General features: G+C 38.3%; 2 protein-coding genes across 9 annotated transcripts in view, besides 3 other annotated features; both read left to right on the top strand.

Moving 5' to 3' along the window:
- The window catches only part of shakB (shaking B), a 165,980-nt gene that overhangs the window by 125,211 nt on the left and 13,170 nt on the right, over window positions 1-27,599 (top strand). For 5 of the 8 annotated variants that reach the window (NM_001258859.2, NM_001298574.1, NM_001258858.2 and 2 more), the window contains 4 exons: window positions 9,102-9,235; window positions 9,296-9,485; window positions 25,592-25,746; window positions 26,278-26,342. In NM_001258859.2, coding sequence (NP_001245788.1) covers window positions 9,102-9,235; window positions 9,296-9,485; window positions 25,592-25,746; window positions 26,278-26,342 — 544 coding nt within the window. Of the gene's footprint in view, window positions 1-8,986; window positions 9,236-9,295; window positions 9,486-13,692; window positions 14,068-16,749; window positions 17,573-24,268; window positions 24,771-25,591; window positions 25,747-26,277; window positions 26,343-27,599 lie in introns of those variants that run through there. The other 3 variants (NM_001103568.3, NM_001144750.2, NM_170660.2) reach the window with 3 other exon arrangements.
- Window positions 18,559-19,074: a mobile genetic element.
- Window positions 19,819-20,299: a mobile genetic element.
- CG32507 (uncharacterized protein) lies at window positions 20,620-21,690 on the top strand. Its single transcript, NM_167715.2, has 2 exons — window positions 20,620-21,505; window positions 21,571-21,690. Exon 1 carries the CDS (start codon window positions 20,687-20,689, stop codon window positions 21,266-21,268), a length of 582 nt encoding a protein of 193 aa, NP_728363.1. The 5' UTR covers window positions 20,620-20,686; the 3' UTR covers window positions 21,269-21,505; window positions 21,571-21,690.
- Window positions 24,033-24,074: a mobile genetic element.

Raw genomic sequence — 27,599 nt, 5'->3', positions numbered from 1 at the left:
AACTTTTTTTTCTGTGAATCCAGATAGAACCTGTCCCTTAAGTCTAGAACAAAAACCTAACCTTACTTAAAATTCGAAGAAAAATACAAAAGTAAAACATTCCCATAATTCCGAAACAAAAATTGTTTGCCCTTTCCACACCGCGCACACTCCAAAAAGCTTATAATTTGAGATGATCTTTGCTCCGACAACGCCCCAGTCCCCTTTACGAACCCCCTTCTATTTACTACCCCGTCCCCTCAATCAAGTAGACAAAATCCCAAAATAACATCCCCACAATACCGAAAACCAAATCAAAAAAAAAAAAAGAAAAACCTTAAATATCCAAAAAGAACTAATTGCACGTGTCCCGAGCCGAAAACTGTACGCAACAACTCAATCAATTGCAGTATTTTGTGTTCTATAATATGCATACTCGTATCTATATCCATAATGCTACTCGTACTATACCATTTGTATCATTTGTTGTATTGTTTGCCGGATAACCCCGTAGTAACTTGAGCGTACCGTACACGGAAATGTTTCGATCGGCAGATCTCAGCAAGCAAGAAAGCAGTGATAATACCCAACCATATGCGTAACGTATCGTAATCAATAAATATCCAATAAATATTTCGTATTACGGCATTTGTGGTATTGTATCCGTATTCGTAATATCAAGTGCAAGCTACTTTAACTACCAACTAAGACAGATATATATCAACGCACATATATGCTCGGAGCTCGTATAAGGAGTAAAATTAATTTCATTGGTTTTTATTTTTTTTCGGTTTAACTATTTTTGCTTTTTTTTACTTTTTAGCTACCAGACACATATTTATATTTTTAAGTTTGTTCAGCAACAATTGTATGTTTATCAAGTTCACAAATGTATTCAATTCGAATAGTTAAAGATCCAAGGCTTACCTAACGATGATTAAATAGAGATGAGCTGGTATTTATACATAAATTTTTCGTTCAAGAGCGTATATGAGTGTTGACAAATAATCCAATTATAAGTACATATGTCGCATTGTGTATGTGTATGCTTGTCTGTATGTGTAATAAATTGTACGTATTTATCGGTGTAGACATATATTGAATTAAAATATTTATTTATTTAATGTTCGAACCTTCGAACATTTTTTTACGATATATATATCACCGAGTAATACCGAGCAAGCGAAGTTTTTTATTTTATTTTTTTTTTTAGTAATCGTAAGCGTCTTGATTTTCGATTGTGCTATCATTTGGTTTGTAATCGTTTGTAATTGTGTTTTTTATTTGAATTACCGATAAGCGGTCGATGGAATTGTGCCGAGCAGAACAACAACTATCGTATTCTACACCGTCTATATATATCTATATCCATCTACTCGTACTCAAACTAAATATATCTATAATATACAATACTCAATATCCATACATATATACATATATATATCTATATGCATATCTTTACATACATATACCTCCATATATATATATATATAAATATATATATATACATATATATATAAAGAAACAACCAAAAAATATCAATAAATATTACTCGTAATACCAAAAAGTAGTTGTCGTTGTTGATGTTGTTGAAAATGTGCAATTTTAATTGATTGAAAACGCAAAAAAGAGAAGACAAATGTTAACAAACGATTTTTTTGTGTCGAATGCCAAAAAAAAAACTGAAGCTGAAAACGAATAACCATAATCAAGTATAAACAAATATCACAACCAAATAGAACAAGGACAGGTTCGAAAGCCAAAAAGTATGCAACAGTATTCTTTTTGGATGACATTTTTGCGAACTCTTTGTTTTTGGAACCGTAAAGAAGTAACACCCACTAAAGACAAAGAAGCAGAAGAGATGAAAACCCAGACTAGAACCGAACCACCCCCACTTACCAAAAAACCCACCCACCACACCACCCCGAAAAAATAACCAAAAAATCATAGAAAACCGAAAAAGCATATACTTTTCTCCACTTCTCTATTTCTCTATCTCACTCAAAAATGCTAATTTCAATGTTTTTGTGTGTGTACGTGTGCTGCGTGCGCTTGTGTATGTACAATTCAAATGTATTAAATTTGGTTTAACAAAAAACGATCTTTACACAATATATATATTAACAAAAACCGATAATCTTCGCCAAGAAGAAAGTACCAACTGCTAAAAGGACAGGCAGCATATATGTTGGCAATCGAGCAATTTCTGTGTAGAAAACAGCCTTGTCTTTCTCCCTTCCTATATATGTTAATATACATATATCTATATATACATATATATAAAGATATATATGCATATTTATATACAAATACATATATATTCTAAAACCACACTCTCTCTTTCACGCCTACCCACCGAGCGTCCGCCGCTGTTTGTATTGTCGAATCTCACTCCCTCAGTTCAGAAGTATCGAAATTTGTTTTTGTTATAATTTTTGAAATTTCGATAAAAGAGAATACAAAATATGATCAACGAAAAGAAAATGTGTGAAATATTCCCAAAACTAATTACCAAAAGCGAAAACCCTAAAAAAAATGAAAACCCCACAGTTGACATGAACATATCTATACCGTATACTACCAATATACCGCATATATACTAACCAAATCGAAAAACTATTTACTCCAAGCTAAACTATATACTATACTCAAAAATATACCAAACTATCCATATACTTGTGCAACCTGAGCCGCAGAGACAAAAACTAAAAATTACACAGACACAACGTAGCAAACACCCAAATTTGACACATTTTTTAGTATTTGATACCACTGTATAACTAACTGTATGATACTGCGAACACCTATGATATACACATACACCTATGAGCTACCCATGTACAATAATATAACCTATAAATAAGCAACGATCTAATCTACCTAAACAGTTTCACTTATTTTGCTGCCAATTGTCCACGCTTGGCCTTGTTGTTTGCATTTTGTTGGCCAGCCAACCCTGGCAACCCTGGCTGTGAAAAACTCCCGTGAAGCATGCACCTCTATATCATTGTCCTGTCTCTCTATCTCTGTCTCCCTCTCCATGTGTATTTCGCTCACTCTGGAATCAATTTTTGTACAAAAAGATTAGCACGTAGAGGTTTACTGAAGTTTTTCTTAAATTTTTTTTTTTCGCTTATGTTGTGGCACGTTAAATATGTTTGATTTGTATATCAGTAAATTGAGTAACTAGCCTTAAAATGAGACCGCAACCAACCCAAGCCCCGCGAAGCCTGGACTCGTGTAAATAAAAGCCTAACCGCAGGAATATTAATTGAGTTTAATCAATCCATTCCAATAAATGGCTTGACTGACACACCAAAGAACACCTCTTATTCAACACAAACTTGAATAAAATAAAACCGTAAACACTTTATATACATCTACATATTTATAAATATATTACTATAATCCCTTGTATGTGTATCTTGCATATGTAAAAGCATCCAGTCTGCCTGCTGACTGAAAGAAGCATAAAAACTAAAATCCCGATAACTGATACCCCAAAATACATAAAACAAACAATACACTACCACCCCTGAAAAAAAAAGCCTGTTGTTAGTTTTCACATTTCTAGCCATTTTATACTTTCAGTTCTCTGTTGATTTTTTCAGCTCAATTTTCCCAGGACCAATTGTTCGTTTAAGTCGCCAATTTAAAGTCAACTCCAATGATGTGTAACTGGGGGGCGGTTTAGGCGGTGGTTGGGAAGGGGCGTGGCCACTGATGTGTATCTGTCCTTGTTGTTTGCTTGTTTATTGCCACCAGGCACTTGGCACTTGGAGCTCAGTGCTCTGGAGCTCCAAACTTCGAGCTCCAGCTTCTGAAGAATAAGGGAGCTGGCATCAATTTATTATTGACTGGCTGCAAGAGTTCTTAGACGCATCCTAATGAAGCGTAAGTGGCAAGCACTGTGCCAGGACCCATAACAATAACAAATACGAGGCAGCAAGTACAAAAACAAAAACACAGACGCAGCCAGTGCCAGTGCCTTCTTGGTGTAGAAAAGCTTATTTTTATTGCCCAAATATATTGCCAATGTTGTTCTAATAGCAGAAACGAGCCGAAGCCACTGAGCTTCGCATTCTCTGTCCACACTGAGAAAAGTTCTAGCCCTCTATTCACTTGTATAAATTTCCACGTTTACAGGTATTTATCGTTCTAGTGGTTGTTCCAATTGTTTCTAGTCCACCAAATAATTTTTTCTTCTTGTAATAAATAATAGATTACCCAATGAAGGCGTCTGAGCACCAAGAATTGTTCTCTCTGTGCACCAGCAGTGGCACTAACAGTCGACAGTCAGTGGCAGTTACCAGAATGGCGGGTTGGGGTCCTTCCGAAAGGGGGCATAAAATTCATTGTTATGGTTCCTGGGCATAAGTCAGTCAGTCGGGGGAAGCTGGAGTCGCAGAATTATAGTCTCAGTCTTCTGGACCTCATTTCGTTAATCAGTCCTGAGTAAGTCAGTCCAGCGCACATGAAACTTATTACACATGCTACTTACTACTTGCTTCTAACATGGTCGTCGAACAAAAGGCGATGCTGGTCTTCTCGGGGAGGGGAAAACAGCCTTTGCTCATCCACTTGGGCTGAATTCCATTATAACCCAAGGGTGCACTTGCCCAAATTGGGCAAGTCAAAGGATTTTGGAGTTCTTGGGGAGCGGGATCGGCGTACAGTGCGTGCCGGGGGTATAAGTCCAGATATTGGGGATCTTCAGCACAGGCTGAACATTTTATTTTGAACCCTGTAAGGTTATTCTTTGCCTGAAATAGAGCACTCTGAAATACAAAAAAAAGTTAACTTTTTAATTGGTAACAAAAAAATAGGAAATACCTCTAGATTAAAATGATTTGGAAAAGATTGCATTATAACTGAATGCACGATAGTAAAGATTTAAACCACAGGTCCTTACTGCATGGGCCGCACTGTAGCTTTCCCCACCCCTGGAAAAACCATCCACTTCTCCTGTTTCTGTTTTATGTGTGCGCGCGTTTCCCATTTTCTTTGCTCGTTTCAATTCTGTTACGTAGACACTTTCGCTTTATGGTTTTCCTTACGTTTACTTTTCATTTTCGCCTTTCAAAGATCATCGTTCTGTCTCTTTCCGCAGCTCACTCCCATCTCTATCTGCTCACGCTCTCCGTCTCCTTCTCTATTGCCTCCTCTATCGTTGATATGAGATGAGTTTTTTGTATAGTGTGTGTTTGAACCCGAGTCCAAGCCCTGGAAAGTGCAAAAAAAAAAAAAAACTTTATAAGAAAAACACCCAGAAATCCAAAAGTAAACGCCTCACTTAAAGATTGACCTCTGCTAAATCAAATGTAAAAACTCTGCCAATTTGGACCCGACATCCCAACAGAACTCACGCCAAACAAACAAAACCAAAAGAAATTTATTTATACTGTGCCAGTTGTGATGAACGTAATGCAAAAATCTGCCTCTGCCTCTCACTAAAATCACCACAAAACTACAACAGCAAAAATACAATGAGTATTGCAAAATCTTAATGCCAAACAAAATGTTAAGCAATTAACAAAAAGACAGCAAAAACAGCTAAAAGTGAAACACGCCAAAAGCACAGGACACGAATAAACACCAATTCACGATCACGATCACGAGTTCACGAAAGTCACGTTTCACCAAAAGTCACCAAAGTCACCAAAGTCACGAATCAGCATCAAATTAGCAAATGCCGAAACTAAGCTCACACACGCCAGCACACTTTGAAAGCCAGTTAACCCGATTTATATTCCAAGTAATCCCGATTCAAAACTGAAAATCTTTGTCTGATTCAAAACATCCTTTTGCCCAGAAGTAGACTACACATTTTCCGATAATTTATTCATAAAAACTTTTTAGCAACTTTTTTTTTGGGGAACTAGTAGTGTAAGCTACTACTATACTTTTAATAAATGAACTGGGTTATTTGGTTTAATATCATTAACTTTATTAAATGCATCCCCAGTTACTTTAATCTATTTTTATTTAAATAACTATAATTTGATAATTAAGATTTATTTTAATATTGTTTGTCAATCATTAAATCAGTTAGCATCTAACTTCCGCGCTAAAATAATTTTTACGATTTTACCAATGTTTAAATCATAAATATGGAATTATTCGGTATTTTTTTGTCGAGAACCCGTTTGTTTTATTCTTAACACTTTCTAACTTCTCATCTATTTGGTATAAATCTAAACATGTAGCCTACTTTTTAGCAAATAATGTATTGTCCACGGAGATTTTTCAGCTTCCCGAAAACATAATATTTTCCCAACCTCACGCTCTGTCTCACAATTCACGCCGCTCTGTCTCTCACGTTAACTCACAATCACTCTGTCTCTATCCAAAAATCCGAACCCTCTCTTTCTCTATTTAATTACTATGGAATGGCCAATTTAATCGCCGTCGGCTGCCAAATCTGAAGGCCCCTTCATTTCCTTTCTATGTAGCTGTTTCTGCATAAGAACACTGAAACTAATGCGATGTCAATTAAATGCCAATAACTAAAGTAAAAAAAAAACGAACTAAAATAAACCTATATAAACCTACTCACTATATATCTCTCTATCTCTCGATCAATCAATCACGTATTCACTTACCCACCCAAAAACCAACTCAGTCTTTCTGTCTCTCACGTGAACTCACGACCCCACCTATAAAATAAACAAATTGCAACAAAAGAAAAAAAAGAAAAGCAAACGAAAAAAAAGCGTTACCATAACCAAAACAAAAACAAATAAAAGCAACTACAAGTTAAAAACCACACTCTTTATATTTATATACATGTATGTATCTCTGTCAGCTTTAAGTATCGTATATATAACAAGAAAGTAAACCGAAACCAGCAAAGAAATAAACAGCAACCAACAAACAACTCCAAACTCGATACCAACAACTCCAAACTACAAGATACAAATGCCAGACCTTACAGCAACAATATCCAATAAAACAACAACAGAGATCCAACAGAAACAAAGCAAACTATATTCGTACCATAATTATATCTTTATATAACTAATAGCTAGTTGTATGCTCTCAGTCCCAGATGTAATTGATCTCCTTGCGATTTTGTGTTTCAAAATTATCTAGAGCGAAGTTCACCCAGTTGACAACCCAGTACTTGTTATAACTAAATCAAAATTGTAATGCCAAAAAACTATGAAGTGTTAGAGCCAAAATATAATAAAACCAGGTGATAGTATATCCACTATCCACTATGGAAGCCCATATCCATTTGGGCTACCAAATCATACTAAACCGCATATGAAATCTGAATATATTGAAGCCTAGAACCCAGCTTTGCTGCGCTATCTGTCTTTCTCTTTTTGCCACAAACACTATCTATCTCACTATATATTTATAAAATACGTATCTCTCTCGCTCTGTATGTCTGTTTGTCTCACTCTAACTTGTGTATTGTGTTTGATTTTACTTAAAAACTAGATTAAACGTAAACGATATTCAACCATCTTATATAAGCAGCTCTCTTACATTTTCGCCACATTTAATTAAATTCAATTTAACTCAAAAAAAAAAAAATTCAATCTCAAACTCACTTAGATTTTTACCACGTATAAATACCTAATTCAACTAACATTCAACTACTTACATATATATTCAATTTGTTTCTATATTGTACTCACTCTCACTCGATATCACTCTATCTCTGTTTCGCTCGCTGTCGCGTTATCAAAAACCACACCACCACCACTACCACCAAAGACACAACTAAGCCCACCCAACCACCAAGATCACAGATCACAACTCACCACCAAGTGGCACCACTGATCACTTATCACTGATCACTGCAGTATTCAGTATTCACGTCTTAATGTATGTCTCTCACCACAGCTCAGCTCACGAAACTCACCTCGCTAAAGCCGCCACAAACGAACCACCACTCCAAATTTCAATTCAACTGAAACCACCGAACTTAAACCACTCACTTTACCACTCAGCCAATCAATCTGCATTACAAATCGATTCTTAACCAATTCAATTGTGAACCAAGCATTATCGAAATTTCACAGGTCTCTCCCTCCTAACTCTGTGTTTTCTTTTGATTTGTCAGCCATAGACAGTCAGTCAGTCGAGCGATTACATTTTGATAAATATCGATTAAGTGGTCATCGTTAAAATCCCTCTATTCAAATAATTCAAATTCGGTATCGAAATCTGCAGCGAACTTTGATTGGCTAAGCAAAAACCCCTATATGGCGGCCATTATGTGGTCAACGTTTCCTTCATCGAAAGAAGTCCTCATGTCTATAAATCTGTAAATTATATATCCGACATAAATGCAAAAAAATCTCGATAATTTGCATTCCCAGCAGTTCAATCACTCTTCGTTTCTCTCACACCCCTCTCTCTATATCTTTCTATATCTTTCTCATACACATAAAACTTAGTTTTTTGATTTCTTAAGTTTCACATTAATACCAAAAAGAAAGGAATGTTATGTTAAAGCTAGTTGAGGAAGTCGAATCAATTGCTGTGACACCTTACTATACTTACCTGCTATAAGAAAAACAAAAGCCAACCCGAAATGAATTCGAGAATTCTTCCAAAAGCAATTTGTATTAATTTCGCAATAATCCTTGAACTTCCTTATTCGCCTGCAACTTGAAAAACATATGCATGCCTCCATGATAAAAGTGAGTAACACAACCGTAGGCAGTAAACAAAAAGCTTCAGGTTGCAAGCGAATGGGGGTGCCTCTATTTAGTAATAAGCGAGTTAGCTAATTGTAAGGCCCCTGAACCGGAAAAGAAATTGCTTATGAAAGTACATAACCAGATATATAACCCCATATGAAAAAGCACGTGAGATCTGTTCTCTCGATTTCATTCAGATCAGACATTTGGCAAACGATTTGCGTTCCAGAGATTTGTCTCATCATCAGTTTTCATTAAACTATTTTGGGTTACATTTTGCGTTTGGTCTTATATAACTTAATCATCTGCCAATACCTCCAATAATAATGGTCTCTCTCTTCGTCCCCACCTAAAACACACTAATAATCCAACAAAACATCAAAACAACCAACCAACCGACAATCCAACAAAACGCACACTAAACACGATAACCTCCGATGACTCAACGATATCGTATAACAGGTGTCTCATGTCAAAATCGATTCACCTGTTTTTCGCCTGCACACCAACGCAACGGTTATATTACTGATCACATTCTCGATTGCTGTGACGACGCGGCAGTACGTAGGAAATCCCATAGACTGTGTACATACAAGGTGAGCGATCTTTTAAAGAGGCCGATAGATTTTCGATTAACGCGATTCTTTCGATTGCAGAGACATTCCCGAAGATGTTCTCAACACATATTGTTGGATACACTCAACGTATACAGTGGTCGATGCGTTTATGAAGAAGCAAGGTTCCGAGGTGCCTTTTCCCGGAGTTCACAATTCACAGGGCCGTGGGCCTCTTACAATAAAGCACACAAAATATTATCAATGGGTAGCGTTTACACTATTTTTTCAGGTAAGTAATGTAAAGGATCGCATCACTGTGTTAAAAGCTTAAAAGCACTGCCCATTTCCCACTGGTAAAGGAACTGTCTAAAAGCGTTTGGAAGCTTTGCCTGGGTTGGAAACTTTAATAAACATCTCCATGCGATGTTCAATACAATATCTCAGCAAAAAACGGTTTTCTTTAGGAGCTTTTTACTATTCTCTTTGCGTTCAAATGGTTGATTTTCTCAGGTCAAAAGATATATTATGAAAACAATTTTTGAAGTTCAGGGTAAAACACTATTGAATTTTCCTTAATTTGGTAATGGAATCGAATAAATTTTGTTTCATTCCCTGCACGTATCTGCGAAAATGTCAAAAAAGCTTAACTAAGCTTTTAGATACACTTTATACGTGCTTTAAGCTTAACTGCAACGAAATCCTGCACGATGCTTAAACATATTATCTTTGTCATAAGCATTTTCTAATTAGTTGTTGTTATTAACCTTTTAAAAATGTATAGAAAAAGGAGAAGAGGATGTTATAGGAAAATTATTCAGATAATAACAGGTCAGCCATCTGGCATAATAGCTTTTTATCATATTCCTTTCTATACATTTTTTAGCAAGGCTTTTCAATGACAATTATCAGGAAAATGACAGCAACAGAAACGATTATATTCTGTTTTTCGGTTTTATGAATCTGACGTCTAAATATGTAAGCTGCCATAAAAAATGTGCATTACTCGTTTGCGATAACTACGTTGTTTTACCTTCTAGGGTTAGTAAGTTTCTGGTAAACGAAAGTTGCTTTATTTATCCGATTATATATATGTACTTCAGTGATCGCATAAACAATTTTTTTGTATTAGTTTTCACACAAGGCCTGTGTGCCGATATCAATATGTCAAAATATGTAGAATAAGCCCTCGATATTGACCACTAACATGGGGCAGCCGAAGGAACCCGTCTAGCCGCCGCCTGGGGAGATGCGGAACTGGTGGTCACCGCACCGCTGAAACACCAACAAGCAGCCACCAGCCACTGGCAACAATGACCTTTCGCACTTTTCGAGGCGTTGTCTCTTTTGTTTCGCCGTCAAACCAAGGATCGGGTGTGTGATGCATTAATGCGTCGCAGACGCTGCAGTTGCTCCCCACCCATGCTGCATGTTGCACGCTGTGCGTGCAGTGGTGCAGCGATGTGGCTGCTGCACCGGAAAAAGATGCAACAACTATTTTGGGACGCCTCGCTTTCTCCAGTTCTTCCAGCTCTGTGCGCTCCGTTATTATATTTCGTTGCGCTATTTTTGTTAAGAACAGAAAAAGCACTGAATGCAATCGCTTGACCCCGTTTAAACCCAAACCGAACCGAACTGATGGGTGGAGCCCCGTATTTTGCCCCCAACATTTCGAACTTCCCCCAATGCGGGAACGTGGACGTCTTTTATCAATTTTATGCGCACTGTGCTTGATATTTCCATTAATTTTATTTATTTACGCCACCGTCCTGCTGGGCGAGCGGGTGCTGAAAAAAATATAATTTATGTTGCGTGTGTGGCTCGAGGGGTGAAGATGCCGCCCGCGTATTTTCCACCTGCCTCCCCTGGGGAATACCCAAAAAAAAAAAAAAAACAGAAGCAATCAACAAGCGGTGCAAACAGGCGCTCGTTAAAGAGTTTTTGATATCCAATCTTACAAATCATATTTCTTACCGATCGCAACAACAACTGACGCAAACATTTGACATCGCTCATAAAATCCGCGTGTGCGGGTCGCTGTCGATCATAAAATTCAAATCCAGATCGAGATGATGATCGGGGAGGTTCAAAAAGGGGATCCCAAAGGGGCGGCTCGCCAATAAACCATCGAGCAGTCCATTAAAGTGATTGTCGGAAACGAGAAACTACATGAAAGTGGCCGGGGAACCAGCCAGCCCCGACTCAGATCTGCCCAACAAGCACATATTTTATGGGATGAAGATATTCCCTAGCATCTGGCCATAAGCATATTTAAATTCTCTTGACTTTATTTTATATAGCAACGAAAAATATGGGAAATTTCACCTGAACACATTCTACAATAGACCCTTAGAGCCGAAGACACCTTTTCCAAGTCCAAGGCATAATTAACGTTTCTGTTTCGCCTTGGCCGGCCGTCTCCCTTCGGTTTTAATGCATCATTTGGCGCTGGGCCCAATGGCGAGAAATCGGAAAAGTAGCCATGCATTTCCCATACGGGTAATGTTTTTCGGATGCATTAATGAGGGAAAGCAAGGCTTTTTCCGGACATTGTCGACGCCGCGTCAATGTCTGCCAGAATCCCCGGAAACCAGGGCCAACAAAACATAGCCTAATGGCCGAATTATGCAGAGGGATTCGCTATTGTCTCAAGACGGCGAATTTTTTCGGTACTGAGTATGCCAGGCGACTCACGTAGTGTCTCAAACCAATTGAATTTTGATGGCCAGCCAGCCTCCACTCATTTTTGTGGCGACTGCGCCAGCTGCCGAGATAGAGATACAAACACAGAACGGGATTCGGATACAGATATTGCCACACTTGAGGAGCCAAAAGTAGGAGCGATGAGCATTTCGATTCCAAATAAAGTCTTCCGAAAAACATTCAATACAAAAGCCTCCCTCGCCTGGGTCTTGGTATTATAAGAACTTAAGAGGCACTTTTATAAGAATTAAAATGAATAAATACAAAAAACCAAGCCCGAAATTTGTCCTATTCTTTTGGCCAGCTATAAGCCGTGGCAGCTGGTCGCGATGGGACAACTTAATCAAATCGACCAGCGGATATGTCAGACAGTTTTTATGCCCACCACTCCCAGCTGCGCTCGTCCTCATAAAACTCCAATTGATATGCTCCGCATGATGTCTAGGCGCAGGAATCAAAATACGCATAAATCCCTACTCCGGCCTCTCGCCACGTCACATGTCCTGCCACAGGACAAAGGGCTTCGGCCGCCTGATTGCAGCAATAATGAGCGGAAATCGCAACAATGCAAAGCGGAACCCTTCTCTCAGACACGGAGCGAAAATAATGTATGTGCGAAAAATCACTAGATACTCGTGGCTCATATTATGAATATGGTAATCGGGAAAAAACACATTTTTTTTTTTAATTAAACGACAAAATAATAAATCAAAATATATAGAATTTCCTAAATCATGATTTTACATGGTACTGCCTATGCTGTTTCAATTAAAATGTTAGGATCCTCTTGATATATTCACACGTTTCAGCAAGCAGATAAATAATACCACCAAGCTCGATAGAAGTTCATATAATTTTTTCACGGTGCATTTTTGCAATCCCCTTTCCGCAAAGAGCTTGCAGCTCGAAGTCAGACTCCTTATGATGTCGCATCAAATCATTAGATATCGGGTCTTCGTAGGGTTGTCGCTGTCGTTTTCGTTGTCACTCGGATTGTGCTTTCTCCTCCTTTCTCCTTTCTCCGTTCTTAGTTCCCCTTTCTCCGTCTCGTTGTCGCTTTCCTTGTCATTCGCGAGCGTGCGAGAAATAAATACGAATATGTAAATAGTTTGCCCAAATGCACAGTGGACCCAAGCTGTTATTTTTTTATTCCGAAATTTAACTAATATATAATATTTCTCGAAAACAATGTACCAACTGCCAACATTAAATAAATGCGAGAAAGACTAACTACTACAGTATAGGTGCACTATGTCAAAGAAGTGATATTCATTGACATTGGCTAAAATTAAATGTTTTGAAATTCAATTATGTTCCAAGTATAATTGAGTATGCTTAGGATTTTGTCCCACCATCCTAACCAATGTTTTGATGCCTTAAACCGAAAAAGGGGTGGGCATTCGAATATAAGTGGAAAGGGTGTGCTCAGGCCTTTTGTTTTAGGCTTTGGGCCTGGCCGCAGATTGTTGCAACTACTATTGTTGTTTATGGCCGGCGAGTGCAGCTCCTGGTGTTTCTCTACAGCCGCTCCCTCCGCACCACACCATTTTCAGACTCTGTTCCCCCACCCGCGACTGGGCCCCCGCTTTTCCCACCGGAAGTATGCGTGCCTCGCGAGCAGGGAACGCGTTGCTGCCTCCCAAAAATTGTTGGCAGCACAGAGATCTGCTCTCTGGCTTTTCCCCGCTCTCTGTCACTGTCTGGATTTCCCTCTCATTCTCCCTCTGTCTCGCTGTCTCTCTGCCTGTCAGCTGTGGGCAGGCCATTTTCCGAGTGGCTTTTCTTGGCCAGTGCCCGCCAGTGTCTGTTGCGTTGGCAAAGTGAACGTGCGCGTCTTTTTTCCTGCTCCTGCTGCTCCAAAATCCGCAGTTTCTCCGCCTGAACTGATCTCGAAGAAAAGCACGGACAAAAAAAAAACCTGAAACCGGGGAAAAGCCGTATTCCGATTTCTTTTCCGTAAACGCAAACCCATCGAAGTTTTTTTTTTACCAGTGAGCGATCGAAAAATGTGAGGTTGAGGTGCACAGAGTCACCCAGAGTCATATAAGCTTCGACCATGTCGGACACGTGACCCGCGCTTATGCCGCGCGATGAAACCGATAACACGAGCTGACTAAGCCGATTAGGCCGATAGCAACGATAGCGTCGATAGCCCAAATCAAACGACGAGTGTGAGAATTAAATTCGCGCAACTAGTGTGCAAACAAACACCGAGCGTTTTCTATATTTTCACAACACCCACGAAAGATCATTGACTGCAATGCGGGATCATAACATATAGTAGGAAGCCACATGCCCACAGAATCAGAAATTATATTTATATATACACGTATATATAGTATTGTAGGGGCTGTGTGCAGGCCACCGCTTGATCATAATTAACTCTTACAAAGTAAATAAACCAACTGCGAATTCGGGGGCCATGTGTTGCCCCCGAAACCGAAAACCAAAAACCGAAAACAAACAGGCGATCCACAAATTTTTACAATTAACATTCGACACGATTGTCCAAAAACCAAAATGGAAACCGAAAAAACCAAAATACAAATTTTATTTTTCATTTTATTTTTATATTTTATGTGAGTTTGTTGTCGTCTTATCATTCGCACATAATTGGGCATGAAACATAAAGTTTGAGTAACTTTTAGAGTAACTTTTGCTTTAATTTTGTTAAGTATTTACTTTCTTGCATCAAACTGATTGAAGCCGGAAATTGAATGGGTTTGAATAGCTTGATCGTTTGTGTCTAAATTTAATACGAATTTATTGTATCGGATAACGTCTAAATTTAATCAAAAAGTTGTTAAACTTTTTATACAGTCTAGTTTCTCATCGTTTACAATTCCAATGTTAAAGTCCGTTTTAATACTTTAACGGAAGACAAATTAAAGTAAAGTAAAGTAAAGTTTTTTTTTTTAAATATAAAAAATATGAAGGCAGCCGTTTAGATATAAATATTCAAAAATTCGATGGAAAAGTTCTGCCAGTTTTACTGATCTCCCTGTAGGCATTTTGTAAAAATAAAAAAATAAGAATTATTGAAATCATGGATTTTTGATAACCTTAATCGGTCGCATATAGGAATTTGGTGTTGGGAAAGCGTAAGACAGGGATTTTCATTGTCTTTCTACTGACAACCACATTAAGACCCATCACCTGCACATAAATGTATTACAAGTTTTGAAACATTTTCCCAAATCGAACTTCTTTGGCCACCTCAACCATATTGACTCTGAAAACATTGAAATAAAATCAGTTTCATTTCGGATTTTGATGCCAGTGGACTTCAAAGTGTGCTGGCCGCTTTTGATCGGGGGAATATATGTTTTTGTTAGCATTCTCCACTGGTTGCATTCGAAAGTGAACTCAAATCGAGCCGATCGGCTGTTGTTCAATTTTACGAGTACCATATCCCGGCGGAAAATATTCTTCCACCGTATTTTATTTTTGTTTCTTTGTTTTTGGACGAGGGAAAATCCCAATTAGTCACCTTTCTAAATTCTTGGAATGTCGTATCTCGCTTTCATACTTTGTCCACATTATAATAATGAGCACGCGCTGTGGGGAAAAACAGATGAGAAGTCACCGATTTTGGGTAGTCCCTGAATTTTATCTCCGATCCCTCCATTATCTTGCAGCATTTCTGGCATATTTCACAACGCCGAGCAACGAAATAGTTTCGTTGAAATGTCAAGTGCAGGCAGGAAGCCCAAACAGGTCGATGGGGAGATATCTGTTGTGTGTTTTATAAACAAATCGGAGATCGGCCTGAACTCTGCTGGATTACGAAATAGATTAACGATGCTCTCGCCTTGGGCTATATCCCCCGATCCGATTCGATCTGATACGATCCGGGGCGAATTCTTAGACTGCCGCTGGTCAGCCTTCGCCTTTGACTTTGCTGGCCACGTGTGCGTATACGCAATTTTCACGGTGTGTGCGTGGACTTTTCTTTTTTGAGTACACAGAAGAAAATATAGTTCTAGTCTAGTGCTAAATGCAGAAACAATATTTTACAAGAACGTTTTCTTCTAATTAGATATTAAACTATTAATCTAATATGGTTGCTATGTGTCCACTAATATTTTACACATGATTTTATTGATATTTAATAAACAAACTTTCAATTTGGTCAAAACTAATTTTCTTTTGTGTACTCAAATTAATTTTTCGCTTTTAGCTTTTTGCTATCGCTGTTGTTTTGATTTTATTATCGGCTGCTCGGCGGGAAAGTTTGTTTATAAACATTGCAATTTTAAAATTTACAGTTCATTTGGAAACAGTTGTTCTCCAGTTTTTGGTCTTCCATTTTTCCCCTACGTCAGTCAGCATAAGTTTATTAACATATGTGAAGGAGGGGGTGATGCCACATTTTATTTATATTCTCGAATAGTTTTTTATTTGTTTTGTTTCTTTGCGCAATTTGCAATGGTATTTAAGCATAAAAAAATTATTTTAATACCGAGAAAAGTGCTAGCACTTGATTTCCTATATAGTCTAGTTTCCTTCGTGTTGTTTTAGACTAAAATACACAATATAATAATATTAAACGTGAGCCAAAAATAAATATGTTAGTAAAGAATGAGGAGGTAAAAATGTTCGTTTTTCATTCAGAAAAAAAGTTATCTTTTCACAATGATTGATCAATGGGCATGTGTACAACAATGAGGAAAGCACATGTGATTTCATAAAATAGTGTTTCCGCTAATAAACTTAAAAATTCGTTATGCTAAATTTCAAGCAGGCGAGAGATCTTGAAAAGTCCCATAATGCATGCAGTGAGCTTTGTGAAAATATAGAAGTGAAAGCGCGAAAAATTGTGAAATCAAAATTGTTCATCTCATTGTCAGCAGTAACCATTAAAAAAAAGACCAAGCTCAGATAAATCACAAAAAAGTGCCAATGTAAAACAGCGGGTTGAGAATACCAGAGAGCGGAGGAACGGACCCGAAGATGCCCAGCTCTGCGACAGTCACATCCACTACAACGAACACGCCGCAACCCGAAGAATTGGAAAGCCATCCGCGCCACCTGCAGCACCTGCACCACCCTCATCACCGGAACTACCAGCAACCGCGCTTCCGGTTCCGGTTCGAGTCCCGATTAACCGATGCGTCGATAATGGGCCTGCCGCGCAAAAGAAAGCACAGCCAGGATTCGGTAGCTCAATCGATCGGTAGCCACACGATACTCTGATATTTTGACACTGATACTATCGATACGCAACGCGAACCAATCGATAACAAACGATAAAAGCAAGAAGGGAGGCTAGAGAGAATCATCGCCGATCTTGCCAGCTTTCGCTGACGACAAACCATGTTAGATATATTTCGTGGATTGAAAAACCTTGTAAAGGTCAGTCACGTTAAAACAGATTCGATAGTATTCCGCCTGCATTACTCAATAACTGTGATGATTCTGATGTCATTCTCGCTAATTATAACCACGCGCCAGTACGTTGGCAATCCGATCGATTGTGTGCACACCAAAGATATTCCAGAGGATGTGCTCAACACTTACTGCTGGATCCAGTCCACCTACACGCTCAAGAGCCTCTTCCTGAAGAAGCAGGGCGTGTCGGTTCCATATCCGGGCATCGGCAACTCCGACGGTGATCCGGCGGACAAGAAGCACTACAAGTACTACCAGTGGGTCTGCTTCTGCCTCTTCTTTCAGGTATAAGAAGGTTGTGTCTCCGGACCACTTGAAACATTAATTAATTTCAAAATATCGACACCGATAGTCGTTGTCGAATCATTGGTACCAAGCTAACAAATTTTCATCCACGATAAATTTGTATTTAATTTACTTTCCAATAACTATCACTTTGATATAAACGTGTAAATGGGAATAGCTCAAACTGACAGTATTAAGTCACTTCTGCATCATTTAAAGCATCACAGTTGAAAGCGTTTTCAAGAAATTAAAGTGTCAAGCGAATAAGGGAATCTATTGGCCAACGGTAATTAAGCATCTCTGTTTTTTAACGCAATATTAATTAAAATTCGACGCCATAGCTCATCCTCTTAAAAGGCTACGCCTGCGCAGCGATTAAGCCAGAAAAAGTCTACTGAGAAATCAGCCATTTATCAGTGGTTCGTTATGTTTGGGGGCGTTGAATGATTTGATGGATTAAGTAATTAAGCGATTTCTCGCCGACTGAGCGCACCATTGGGATCTATACATACTTTTCAATATCCAAATATTTGTTCCACTTATTTCCGATTTTCTTTTTTTTATTTTGTTTTGCGGTTTTGGCCTTTTGTGAGCCAAATGAAATTGTTTAAGTATTTCGTGCGTGTTTTGTTATTGTTGCTGCTGAATGGGCTGGCCTTGTATCGCTGCGAGTATCCCAAAGATAGTTCGATCTATGACGTAGGGGATGTCAGGCAGAGACGGGGATACTGGGCGAAAAAGAGAGGGGGATAGAGAGAGAAAGCGACAATCTAAAGATATTATAATAAGAAGATGCGTAACGGCCGTGTATGCACTACTGGCTGAATGATACCTTATTGTGGCCAAAATAAATAACTTCAAAGCGGAGACAGATATTTTTTTTTTTGTGTTTTTTGTATTGGGTTACACAAGCTCATATCATAATTTTGGGAGTGGCACCATCCCTTACACATTATTATACCCGTTACTCGTAGATTGAAAGGGTATACTAGATTTGTTGAAAAGTATGTAACAGGCAGAAGTAAGCGTTTCCGACTATATAAAGTATATATATTCTTGATCAGGATCAATATCCGAGTCAATCCAGCCGTCTGTCCGTATGAACACCGAGATCTCAGGATCTATAAAAGCTAGAAGGGTGAGACTCAGCATTTAGAAAGTAGAGACAAAGACATAGCACAAGTTTGTTGACCAATGTTGCCATGCCCACAAACCGCACAAAACTTCCACGTCCATGTTTTGAACCATTTTTCGATATTTTTTTAAAATTTTATTAGTCTTCTAAATTCTATCGATTTGCCAAAACATTTTTGCCACGCCCACTCGTATGCCCTAAAGCCGACAAACCGGTCACGCCCACACTTTAAAACAACATTTTAATTTTTTCTCATATTATTCCCCAATATCTATCGATATCCCAGAAAAATGATGAAATTTCGCACTCGCATTCACACTAGCTGAGTAACGGGTATCTGAAAGTCGGGAAACTCGACTATAGCATTATTTTTTTTGCATTAACTTACAGTAGACATTATCTATGAGAATCCCAAAAATTTTGGTCGTGGCACCGCCCCTTAAATTTAATTAATTCATTTTCGTATAGGGATTTCTCTAATTTCGTATGCTCTTTCTACATACATTTCATATCATAATCATACATATGATTACATATTAAATAATTTTACAAATAATAACCACAAAAATATTGAAACAATTCAGCAACAGCCTTGTTTAACCTTGTTTTAGCTAAGATTACTCCAAATTTGAAAAAGTAGGGTTAGGTCCTAAAAACTAAAATTTCTCCATAAATATTGCATTCAAATTAAGAAAAATTTAATTACCTACAACACAGTATACATATTATGGTGAAACTATGTGAAACTCAGTTTATAAACAAATAAATAAAAATAAATAAATAAATAAATATAAGTTTTTGTTTAAACACCTAAAAGCGCTATTTACAACACTCAATTACAGGGACAAACATAAGAAATTCAACAGTTCACAATTACAAACACATAGTATAAAACAGCACTTTTCGATCTTATTACATCCCGTTTATTTGGATAAGAACTTTTCTTTGTCCCTTTTTTATTAACTTAAAACCGATTGTGTTTCTTGCTAACAAGCGCATGTAAGCACGACACTCCGAAAAGCTGTTTTAAACAGCTGATATATTGTATTAGCCGTACGGGACTTTTTTAATATTTCTGTTATGTTACACTTAAGCCCAATATTATACTATGTGTGCGTAGTAGATAGATTTTTGGGACCGAAATCAATTTTGATCTAAGAAACGAATTTACAAATTTGGGGTTTTGGCCAATTTCGTTATTTGATTTTTTGAGGCACGACGTGCGGTCATAAGCACCTACGAATCGAAGTCTACTAGACAATGTCCACTCTAATTTTTCACACGTTGCAAGCTGAATTATTGAATTATTCTAATATAGTCATTTTTGAAATTTATTTTGCTAGATTCGGCTACTACTATTTCTGTGCTATATTCAAATAATTATAGCGTTAAGGCAATGCAAAACAAGAATTTTTACATGGTTCAAAAATAATATAGATTTAAAGTCCAAGAACTTTTAAAATGACGGGCATATTTTGTCAAATTTTCAATGCATGAGCATACGTGTGTACACATACAGTAGTCGGCTGTTACTGTATGCGTAGAAGAGAGCTGCTGGCTGTAAAGCTCTCCACTCTCTGGTTCTTGAACAAGATGCGTTACGCATCTCATAATCTCATACCCTTTATTTTAGGAAAACTTTAACATCGGAACGTTTTCCTAGCAGAAGGACCTTTACATAATCAAATATCTTAAGAAAAACACCATATATGCACATATATGTACATACGAACATTTTGAAACGCTAGGGAAAGAAACTTAATGAAACTATAAACGATACTATCATTGCGATAGACATTTCGCTCTAGTCAATAGATTTGCAATCAGTAGGCGATGAAATCTATGCATTCTATGCATTCATAGGGCTTCAGCGAACCAGTTTCCATTCGGAATCGACATCGAAAATAAGTGTACTTGTGTTCTAAGCATTTATCATAAAGCTGAGCAATATGAAAATTTTCAAGAAATTACGCAATCGTATGGTTCCTTACTGCATGTCGGTGAGATTGAATCCCAGGAATAGCCGGCATCGCGTGCAGAATGCGTCAGCACCACAACCTTACAACTCTGTTCAGGATGAGGCTACTCCTGGAGAAATATTTCCGAGAATTGTTGAAGTTTTTGTTAATGGTGAGTATACTGCTGAGGCTGACCCTAACCCGGAAGTAGAAGTTGTGACCGAGGTGGACCCTCTGGCAGAAGTTGAAGATTGGGCCAAGGCTGACCCTAATACAGAGGTTGAAGTTTTGGCCGAAGCTGACCCTAATACAGAGTTTGAAGTTTTTGCTGAGGCTTACCCTAAGATTGAGGATGAGATTGTAGTTATGGAGGAGGCTGACTTTAAGACTTATACTAAGGATGATGATATGGCTGATGCTGACCCTATGACCGAGGTTGAAGTGATGGCCGTAGCTGACCCTAATACGGAAGTTGAAGTTTTGGTCGAAGCTAACCGTAAGGCAGAGTTTGAAGTTTTCGCTGAAGCTGACCCTAAGGTTGAGGATGAGATTGAAGTTATGGAGCAGGCTGAGAATACTGAGAATGATGATATGGCAAGTTAGAAGTGATGGCCGTGACTGACCCTAAGGCTGAGGCTGAAGTTTTGGCTAGGGCTGACCTTAAGACGGATGTTGAGGATCAAGTCATGGCAGAGGGTCTGGTTGAGTCCCTAACTTCCGTTTTTAAATGAAATGCTGCTTTTGAAACATATGAAGATAACGAATTTATTGCTTTGAAGTAGCAGACACTTCAAAATCTTCAGACCCAAAGCGCACCATTATCCTAGAAACACACCAAACGTAATTACTAAAATGTTCTACAAGTCCGCTTGATAATAATTCCTTGCCACGTGATATATTCTCAGACTGTTATCGTTAATTGCTCACATCGCTTAAAGGAGATTGATTGTATCATTGATGCCATTGTCCCCCTTCCACATTTTCCACCCCACATAATGGAGCAAATCGGAGACGTTGCCGCCCATATGGCGTATATGAATACATATATATTGAATCGCATATGTATTTATAAAGAGGCTATGCTTACACAATAAGTCTTACCACTAACAATGTACAAATATTAAATGTGTATTTTTATCACACTTGGTCGGGCGGGGAAATCGGGGGAGCTTTTCTCGGTTAGTGTCACAGAGCGATTATAGAGACGTTCTAGTCACCCAAATTCCTATAAATACATTTATCATGGTATTCTCCCTGCTTAATGACGCGAGGACGCGTTTCTATAATTTACACTTTCCCCCAATATGCCTTGCACGATTTATTAATAACAGAAAACAAAACGAGACATGGGAAATAATGCTGGCTTTCGTGGATCATTGATTTTCGAGAGCAATGGGCTGGGATATTTACATACGAAAAAAAAAACTCTGTTCAAGTTTTGTAAGTGCAAATTGTATTCAGAATTCAGAATTTAAAAAAAATAAAAGTTGGCATTTAGTAACCGGACTTATGTGATCTTTTGGTTAACAGCACCTGACCGACCCAATCACCATTAAATCTCTGTTATTATAGACTAACTACGTACAATATATAGAGCTGGTTGATAGATCGTCATAAACTCGGACAATGCCGCAATAAAAACTAAAAGACCTGCACCCATCAATTTCCTTTCAATCGATCCGGTCTTTCCCTCCGATATGTCAAGAATTGGCCTTTCTTCTCCAACGCCACTATTTAGCCTCTCGTCCGACTTTCCCCGCTATTTCTTTCATATTTCTGCGCCCGGCATGTCTAGATATTTATTGAAAAGGCGCAGACAAACATAAAAGTGAAATAATATTTCTGGCCAGATGCCAGAGGATTGCTGAAACAAAAAGCCATGGCTATGCCAGTGGGAATCGGGAAAGGGTATCGGGAACTGGTACTCTGGAATTGGGAACTGGAAACCGGCATCTTGGGGAATATGGCCAAAGGTTCTTGGGGTGGGAGCTGTTTATATTTGACTTATGTGCGTGTATTTTTGGCCTCCCCTCGGGTTTCGAAGATTTAAGGCAGGGGCGTCGCTTGGGGGAGTGGCAGGTCGGATCAGATGCGATCAGAGACTTCGTAAGTGATTCCTTTGCGACACAGTGGGTCATGCTTGGGAAGTATACGAACTATGTTTCGATTTTGAAGCTAGAGCTTTCAAATTTGTATTTATGGATTTTAAGCTATTTATTGTAAAACTGTTGATCAGTCAATAGCCAGTTGTCGTATACTCTGAGTTAAATGAATACTTCTTTTGGAAAACCCTATAAATATCTTTCTATATATTTTTATTATTGAAATTCTACTGAAGAGAAGTTATGAAGTTTGGCATTTGATAAGACCACCCGTATTCCTAACAAAGTTTTTTAAAATTTGTGTTTATGGTTGCCTTGGATAATTCAGTTGCCCAACTCTCTTCTCAGCCTTAAGTAGCAATACAGTACTCTTATTTAAATACTAGTGTAAATTGTTATTTGCAATCACAACATTTTAAAATATAATTAGATTCCGTAATACCGGTGGACACCGATACCGAAAATACTAATCTTTACTCCCTATCCATAACTTTTTATTGACTAAGTTATTTGCTGCAAAATATTGTATTTTAGCTTAACATAATTAAGCCCTCTACTGTTTTAAGCATATTCCGAATCAGTGTGCATGGAGCCCGCAGACCCAAAGAATTCTTCGGAGACGATTCTTTTCTCTTTTAGCCTTTCGCTTTGATTGTTGCTTCTGTTGCAGTTGCATTTACGCGATGCTTTTGCGATTTGAACGCTTGCCAAATTGCTTTCCACACACGCACAGAGGAAAGTGGAAAAGAGGGTTGGAAAAGGGTGGTGGGGAGGCCACCCTTCTTTTCTCTTCCTTATTCGTGTTATCGTCGGGGAAATGCAATTGGCGATTGTATACACAAAAGGGCAGACTGAGATGATGGAGGCCAAAGCAAATCAAACGCATCATTTGACTTCCGGCAGGGCGTGGCAACATACCTCTCCCTGATAATAACAGATCAGTCCACAGCAATAGCAGCGATTGGCTTTTAAAAAGTCCTCCTGCAAATTTATTGGTTCGAAAAGTGATGTTATGCAGGGAAAAGCAGACAAGTAATATATGGTCTGTCCTATTTGTAGAAACTTTTTTTACTTACTTGTAGTTTGTGGCCATTACCCATAGATTAAGTTAGTATGTATAGTGGAAGGTAGAAGTATATATATAAGTATATATTTTCTTGATCTGTCCATGTCTGTCCGTATGAAAGTCGTGTACTAGTCAATGTACATGTATAAAATTTTTAGCTTAACATATCCATCTCTCTCGCGCGGCAATTGGTTGAAGAAACGGGTATCTAGTAGTCGTGACTATAGCGTTCTCCCTTTTTATTTGTTTAATTAATGGGGATAGTCAGTATATTGAATTTGACAGAGCATTTAATAGCCAACTTTAGTAAGATTCTAAAATCACCAAAATTAGCTGAAACAATAAAATTAAAATTACTATTATTTATTTGAATATTATTACGTATGTGATCCAAATACATTGACCACTACTGTCCATGACGACTGCCGTCATCAGCCGATATAATGCGGAACAGATGTTGCCTGGACCAATTGCAGCCAAATGCCAACGACAATGGCAAATAGCTTGGAACTGCAGGCCCCGAAAAGAAAGAAGTGAAAGGCCAACAAATCCAAACGGAATCGAATGATCGCCGAGATGCACAAGCAACAGCGCGTGTGGGGAAATATTTTAGAGTGGAAAATCGCTGGCCAAGAATTGAGGAACCGCCGCCAGTCGGGCGCCCACTAAACAAACTGAACTTTCACCTCTCAAAACGTAAGACATAGGGATTACCACCTGCCAGGGACTCAGACTCAAGATCACGATGATGGGGCGACATTGTCATGTGCCAAAGCAAACACACCATATACAATTTGCACAACTTGCCCAATCCCCAGCTGTCTGTGGATTGTCCGAATCCGCTGCTAATTTACGATACAAGTTATTATTAATTTGTCATCGGGTCGGCATTAAAATCCCCCGGCAAAAGAAAATACCGACAACTTATAATGAGCAGGCGGGTATTTGGGACTTTAACATATCCTGTACGATAATGTTTTCAATTCAAGACATTTACATAAAGCACTCAATTAGGAGAAATAAATGATATATAAAAGGGAATATATTAATAATTTCATATATATATATATATAAATATACATTAGGTTTTTACTTACAGGTGCCTAAAAGGGGGCACTGAAATAAGGACGTCGTCTTTCGGATGTTAAACATACTTTTTCATACTTTTAGCCTACGAGTAGTAATGTTTTTAGCATCCAGATAGACTATGTCTATAGACTATAATGACTATAAATGACCGTATTGCCGTTTTTATTCGTGTTCCGGGTCAAGATTTTTCATTAAGCGAATACACCCCACGATTGGCCAATTAATGGGTACAATTAAGCAAGAATTCGTGTCTGCCTGTCTGTCTTTTGGATCGCCCGATATTGTGGTAGGTAAACCGTGCGGATAGACGTCCCCTAATGGCTCACGGCTAATTGACAAGGGCCAACAAAAATAAATGAAATGGAATGGAATGGTATGGAATTAGCAACGACAATTATGTAGCTGGGGAAGGTCAGTCTTTAATGTCTATGGCTGTATGACATTAATGCTATTTGGCATTGTTCTCGGCTGGAATCGGGGGTCCACAGTCTAGAATCTAGAGTCTAGAATCTAGAGAACAGCTGGCAAATGTCACTTGTCAGGGTATTTTTTCGCTTTTACGACAGTTCCAATGCGACATTACGCCCACACGGAACACACCTTTGCAGATCTCTATAAATACATATACTACATCCCCACCAATCTCTGCTCTTTATTCGCTTTTTGCAGGCAATCTTATTTTATACACCAAGATGGCTGTGGAAATCTTGGGAGGGTGGCAAGATTCATGCGCTCATCATGGACTTAGACATAGGCATTTGTTCCGAAGCCGAGAAAAAACAAAAAAAGAAATTACTTTTAGATTATTTGTGGGAAAATTTAAGGTAAGTACGGCCCATCCAGCTCTCTGACTAGCCAAATGTACTTAAAGGAGTCCTTTTAACAATAAGTTTTTGTTTTGAATATTCAAATTTATCCTCCCAATATTGAAGTAATTGAATTTCCAGTTAAATGAAAATTACCAGTAATAGAAAAAGTGCAGATAATTTTCCAGTTAAAACCTTAATTACCCGATATATTATTTTCAATAAACACAACCAATGTAAAGCATCGAGTTCAAAAGAATAAGCCTATCTATTAAATGAACCCTTCACAATTTATAATGGAATTCAGGCAGTACAGTGCACTCGAACTCACCTTTGTAGAGGATTTCCAAAACAAACATTTCCGGGTAACTCGAGTAGTCGCACTAATTAACAAAGAATTATCCGGAAATCAACTGTGAGTCACGAGCCAGAGTTCTTCAGAGACAAAGGATACTCCGCCAAAGGTTTTTGGCATCCATACATATATTGTATATTTATTTACATCTGAATCACAGCTAATGGCTAAATTTCTGGCGATTTCGTTTGCAGATATCACAATTGGTGGGCGTACAGATATTACGTGTGTGAGCTGCTCGCCCTTATAAATGTGATAGGTGAGTACTAGTGCACGGCAAACAAAAAAAAAAAAAACCTAAATATAATAATAATACCCAACCGATGGGTCCTGAGATCGTCATGTGCCATAAGGGGCCAATCGAACTCAGTTCGCATCATTTATTGCTGCAAGTATATTTCTTTGACCTTGGCTCATCGTGTGTTTGAACCAAACAGATCAAATTGATATAATAATGGAAGAATGCTATGGTCGAGAGTCTTGACGGGGAATTACTCGGTACTCATATTGGGATATATTACTATAAGAAAAACCACAAAGGTTTACGTATGATTGATTACCCACCCAGTTCAAGCGACAAATTAATATACTAGTTAAGTAAGAAAATCTTGCGATGAAACAGAACACAGTCGGGTGTTTTTCTCGGTGCACATGCCAATCTGTCGACTTCTCCAGGTGCCAGTGGGATCGGTAAACAAAGTTTCGGGGTTAGCAAAACGGTTTCTCGCGACGGGACTCATAAATTCGGCATTCATTAACATTCCCGTTCGATTTTACGCCGAAAAATCAATGACGAATTTTTATCGACTGACCGCCCCGCATCAAAATAAACAAATGCTTCCCGATTTTCTGGTCCCCTCGTGGGGCGCGCGCGCCTAGATTCGAACTCTGACAAAATAATGAACTGTCAGAAGACATGGGAAATAAACAATAATATTGCGAGTAAAACACGTTTATAAAATGGCTGACATCGCTTCAAGAAGTGCGAGGGGCGATTCGTTGGAAAATTTGGGCCTAAATGGCTAGAAATTTGAAATGGGTTAATTAGGCGGCAGGTAATAGGATAAATGTAAATGTGAATGGAAATGGGGGGGGGGCATTTTCATTGACTGAATGGTGGGGCACCGCGAAAATGCAGTTAAGTGCACACCCAGAAATACAATACACACGCATAATACAATACAAATTTTATTTATTATCTTAAAATTATATGGGATAAAAAATTTGTGTGATCGAAATTCCATTTAAGCGGTGAAAATTTAGCTTTAACTGAGTCTTAAAACAATCATTTTCTTATATCATACATACATCCCCAATTGAGTACGTCGAGACCCTCAACTATAGCCTTCTTGCCTGGATAATGTACATTCGGTCGGGATGTAGAAATATGTGTCAGTGGAATCAGGCTTTTTCCTCTGTATATGAAAAATCCCATCAATCTAGCCCACTTAGTTGCCAAATGAATTTAAAAGTAAATTAGGAGTTGTTCAGCAAAGGCCATCTTCATTCAATAAGC

Source organism: Drosophila melanogaster, chromosome X (assembly GCF_000001215.4).
Source record: "Drosophila melanogaster chromosome X".
Taxonomy (NCBI): domain Eukaryota; kingdom Metazoa; phylum Arthropoda; class Insecta; order Diptera; family Drosophilidae; genus Drosophila; species Drosophila melanogaster.
Note: the sequence above shows the minus strand (reverse complement) of the source record. Positions and strands in the feature narration are given on the sequence as shown.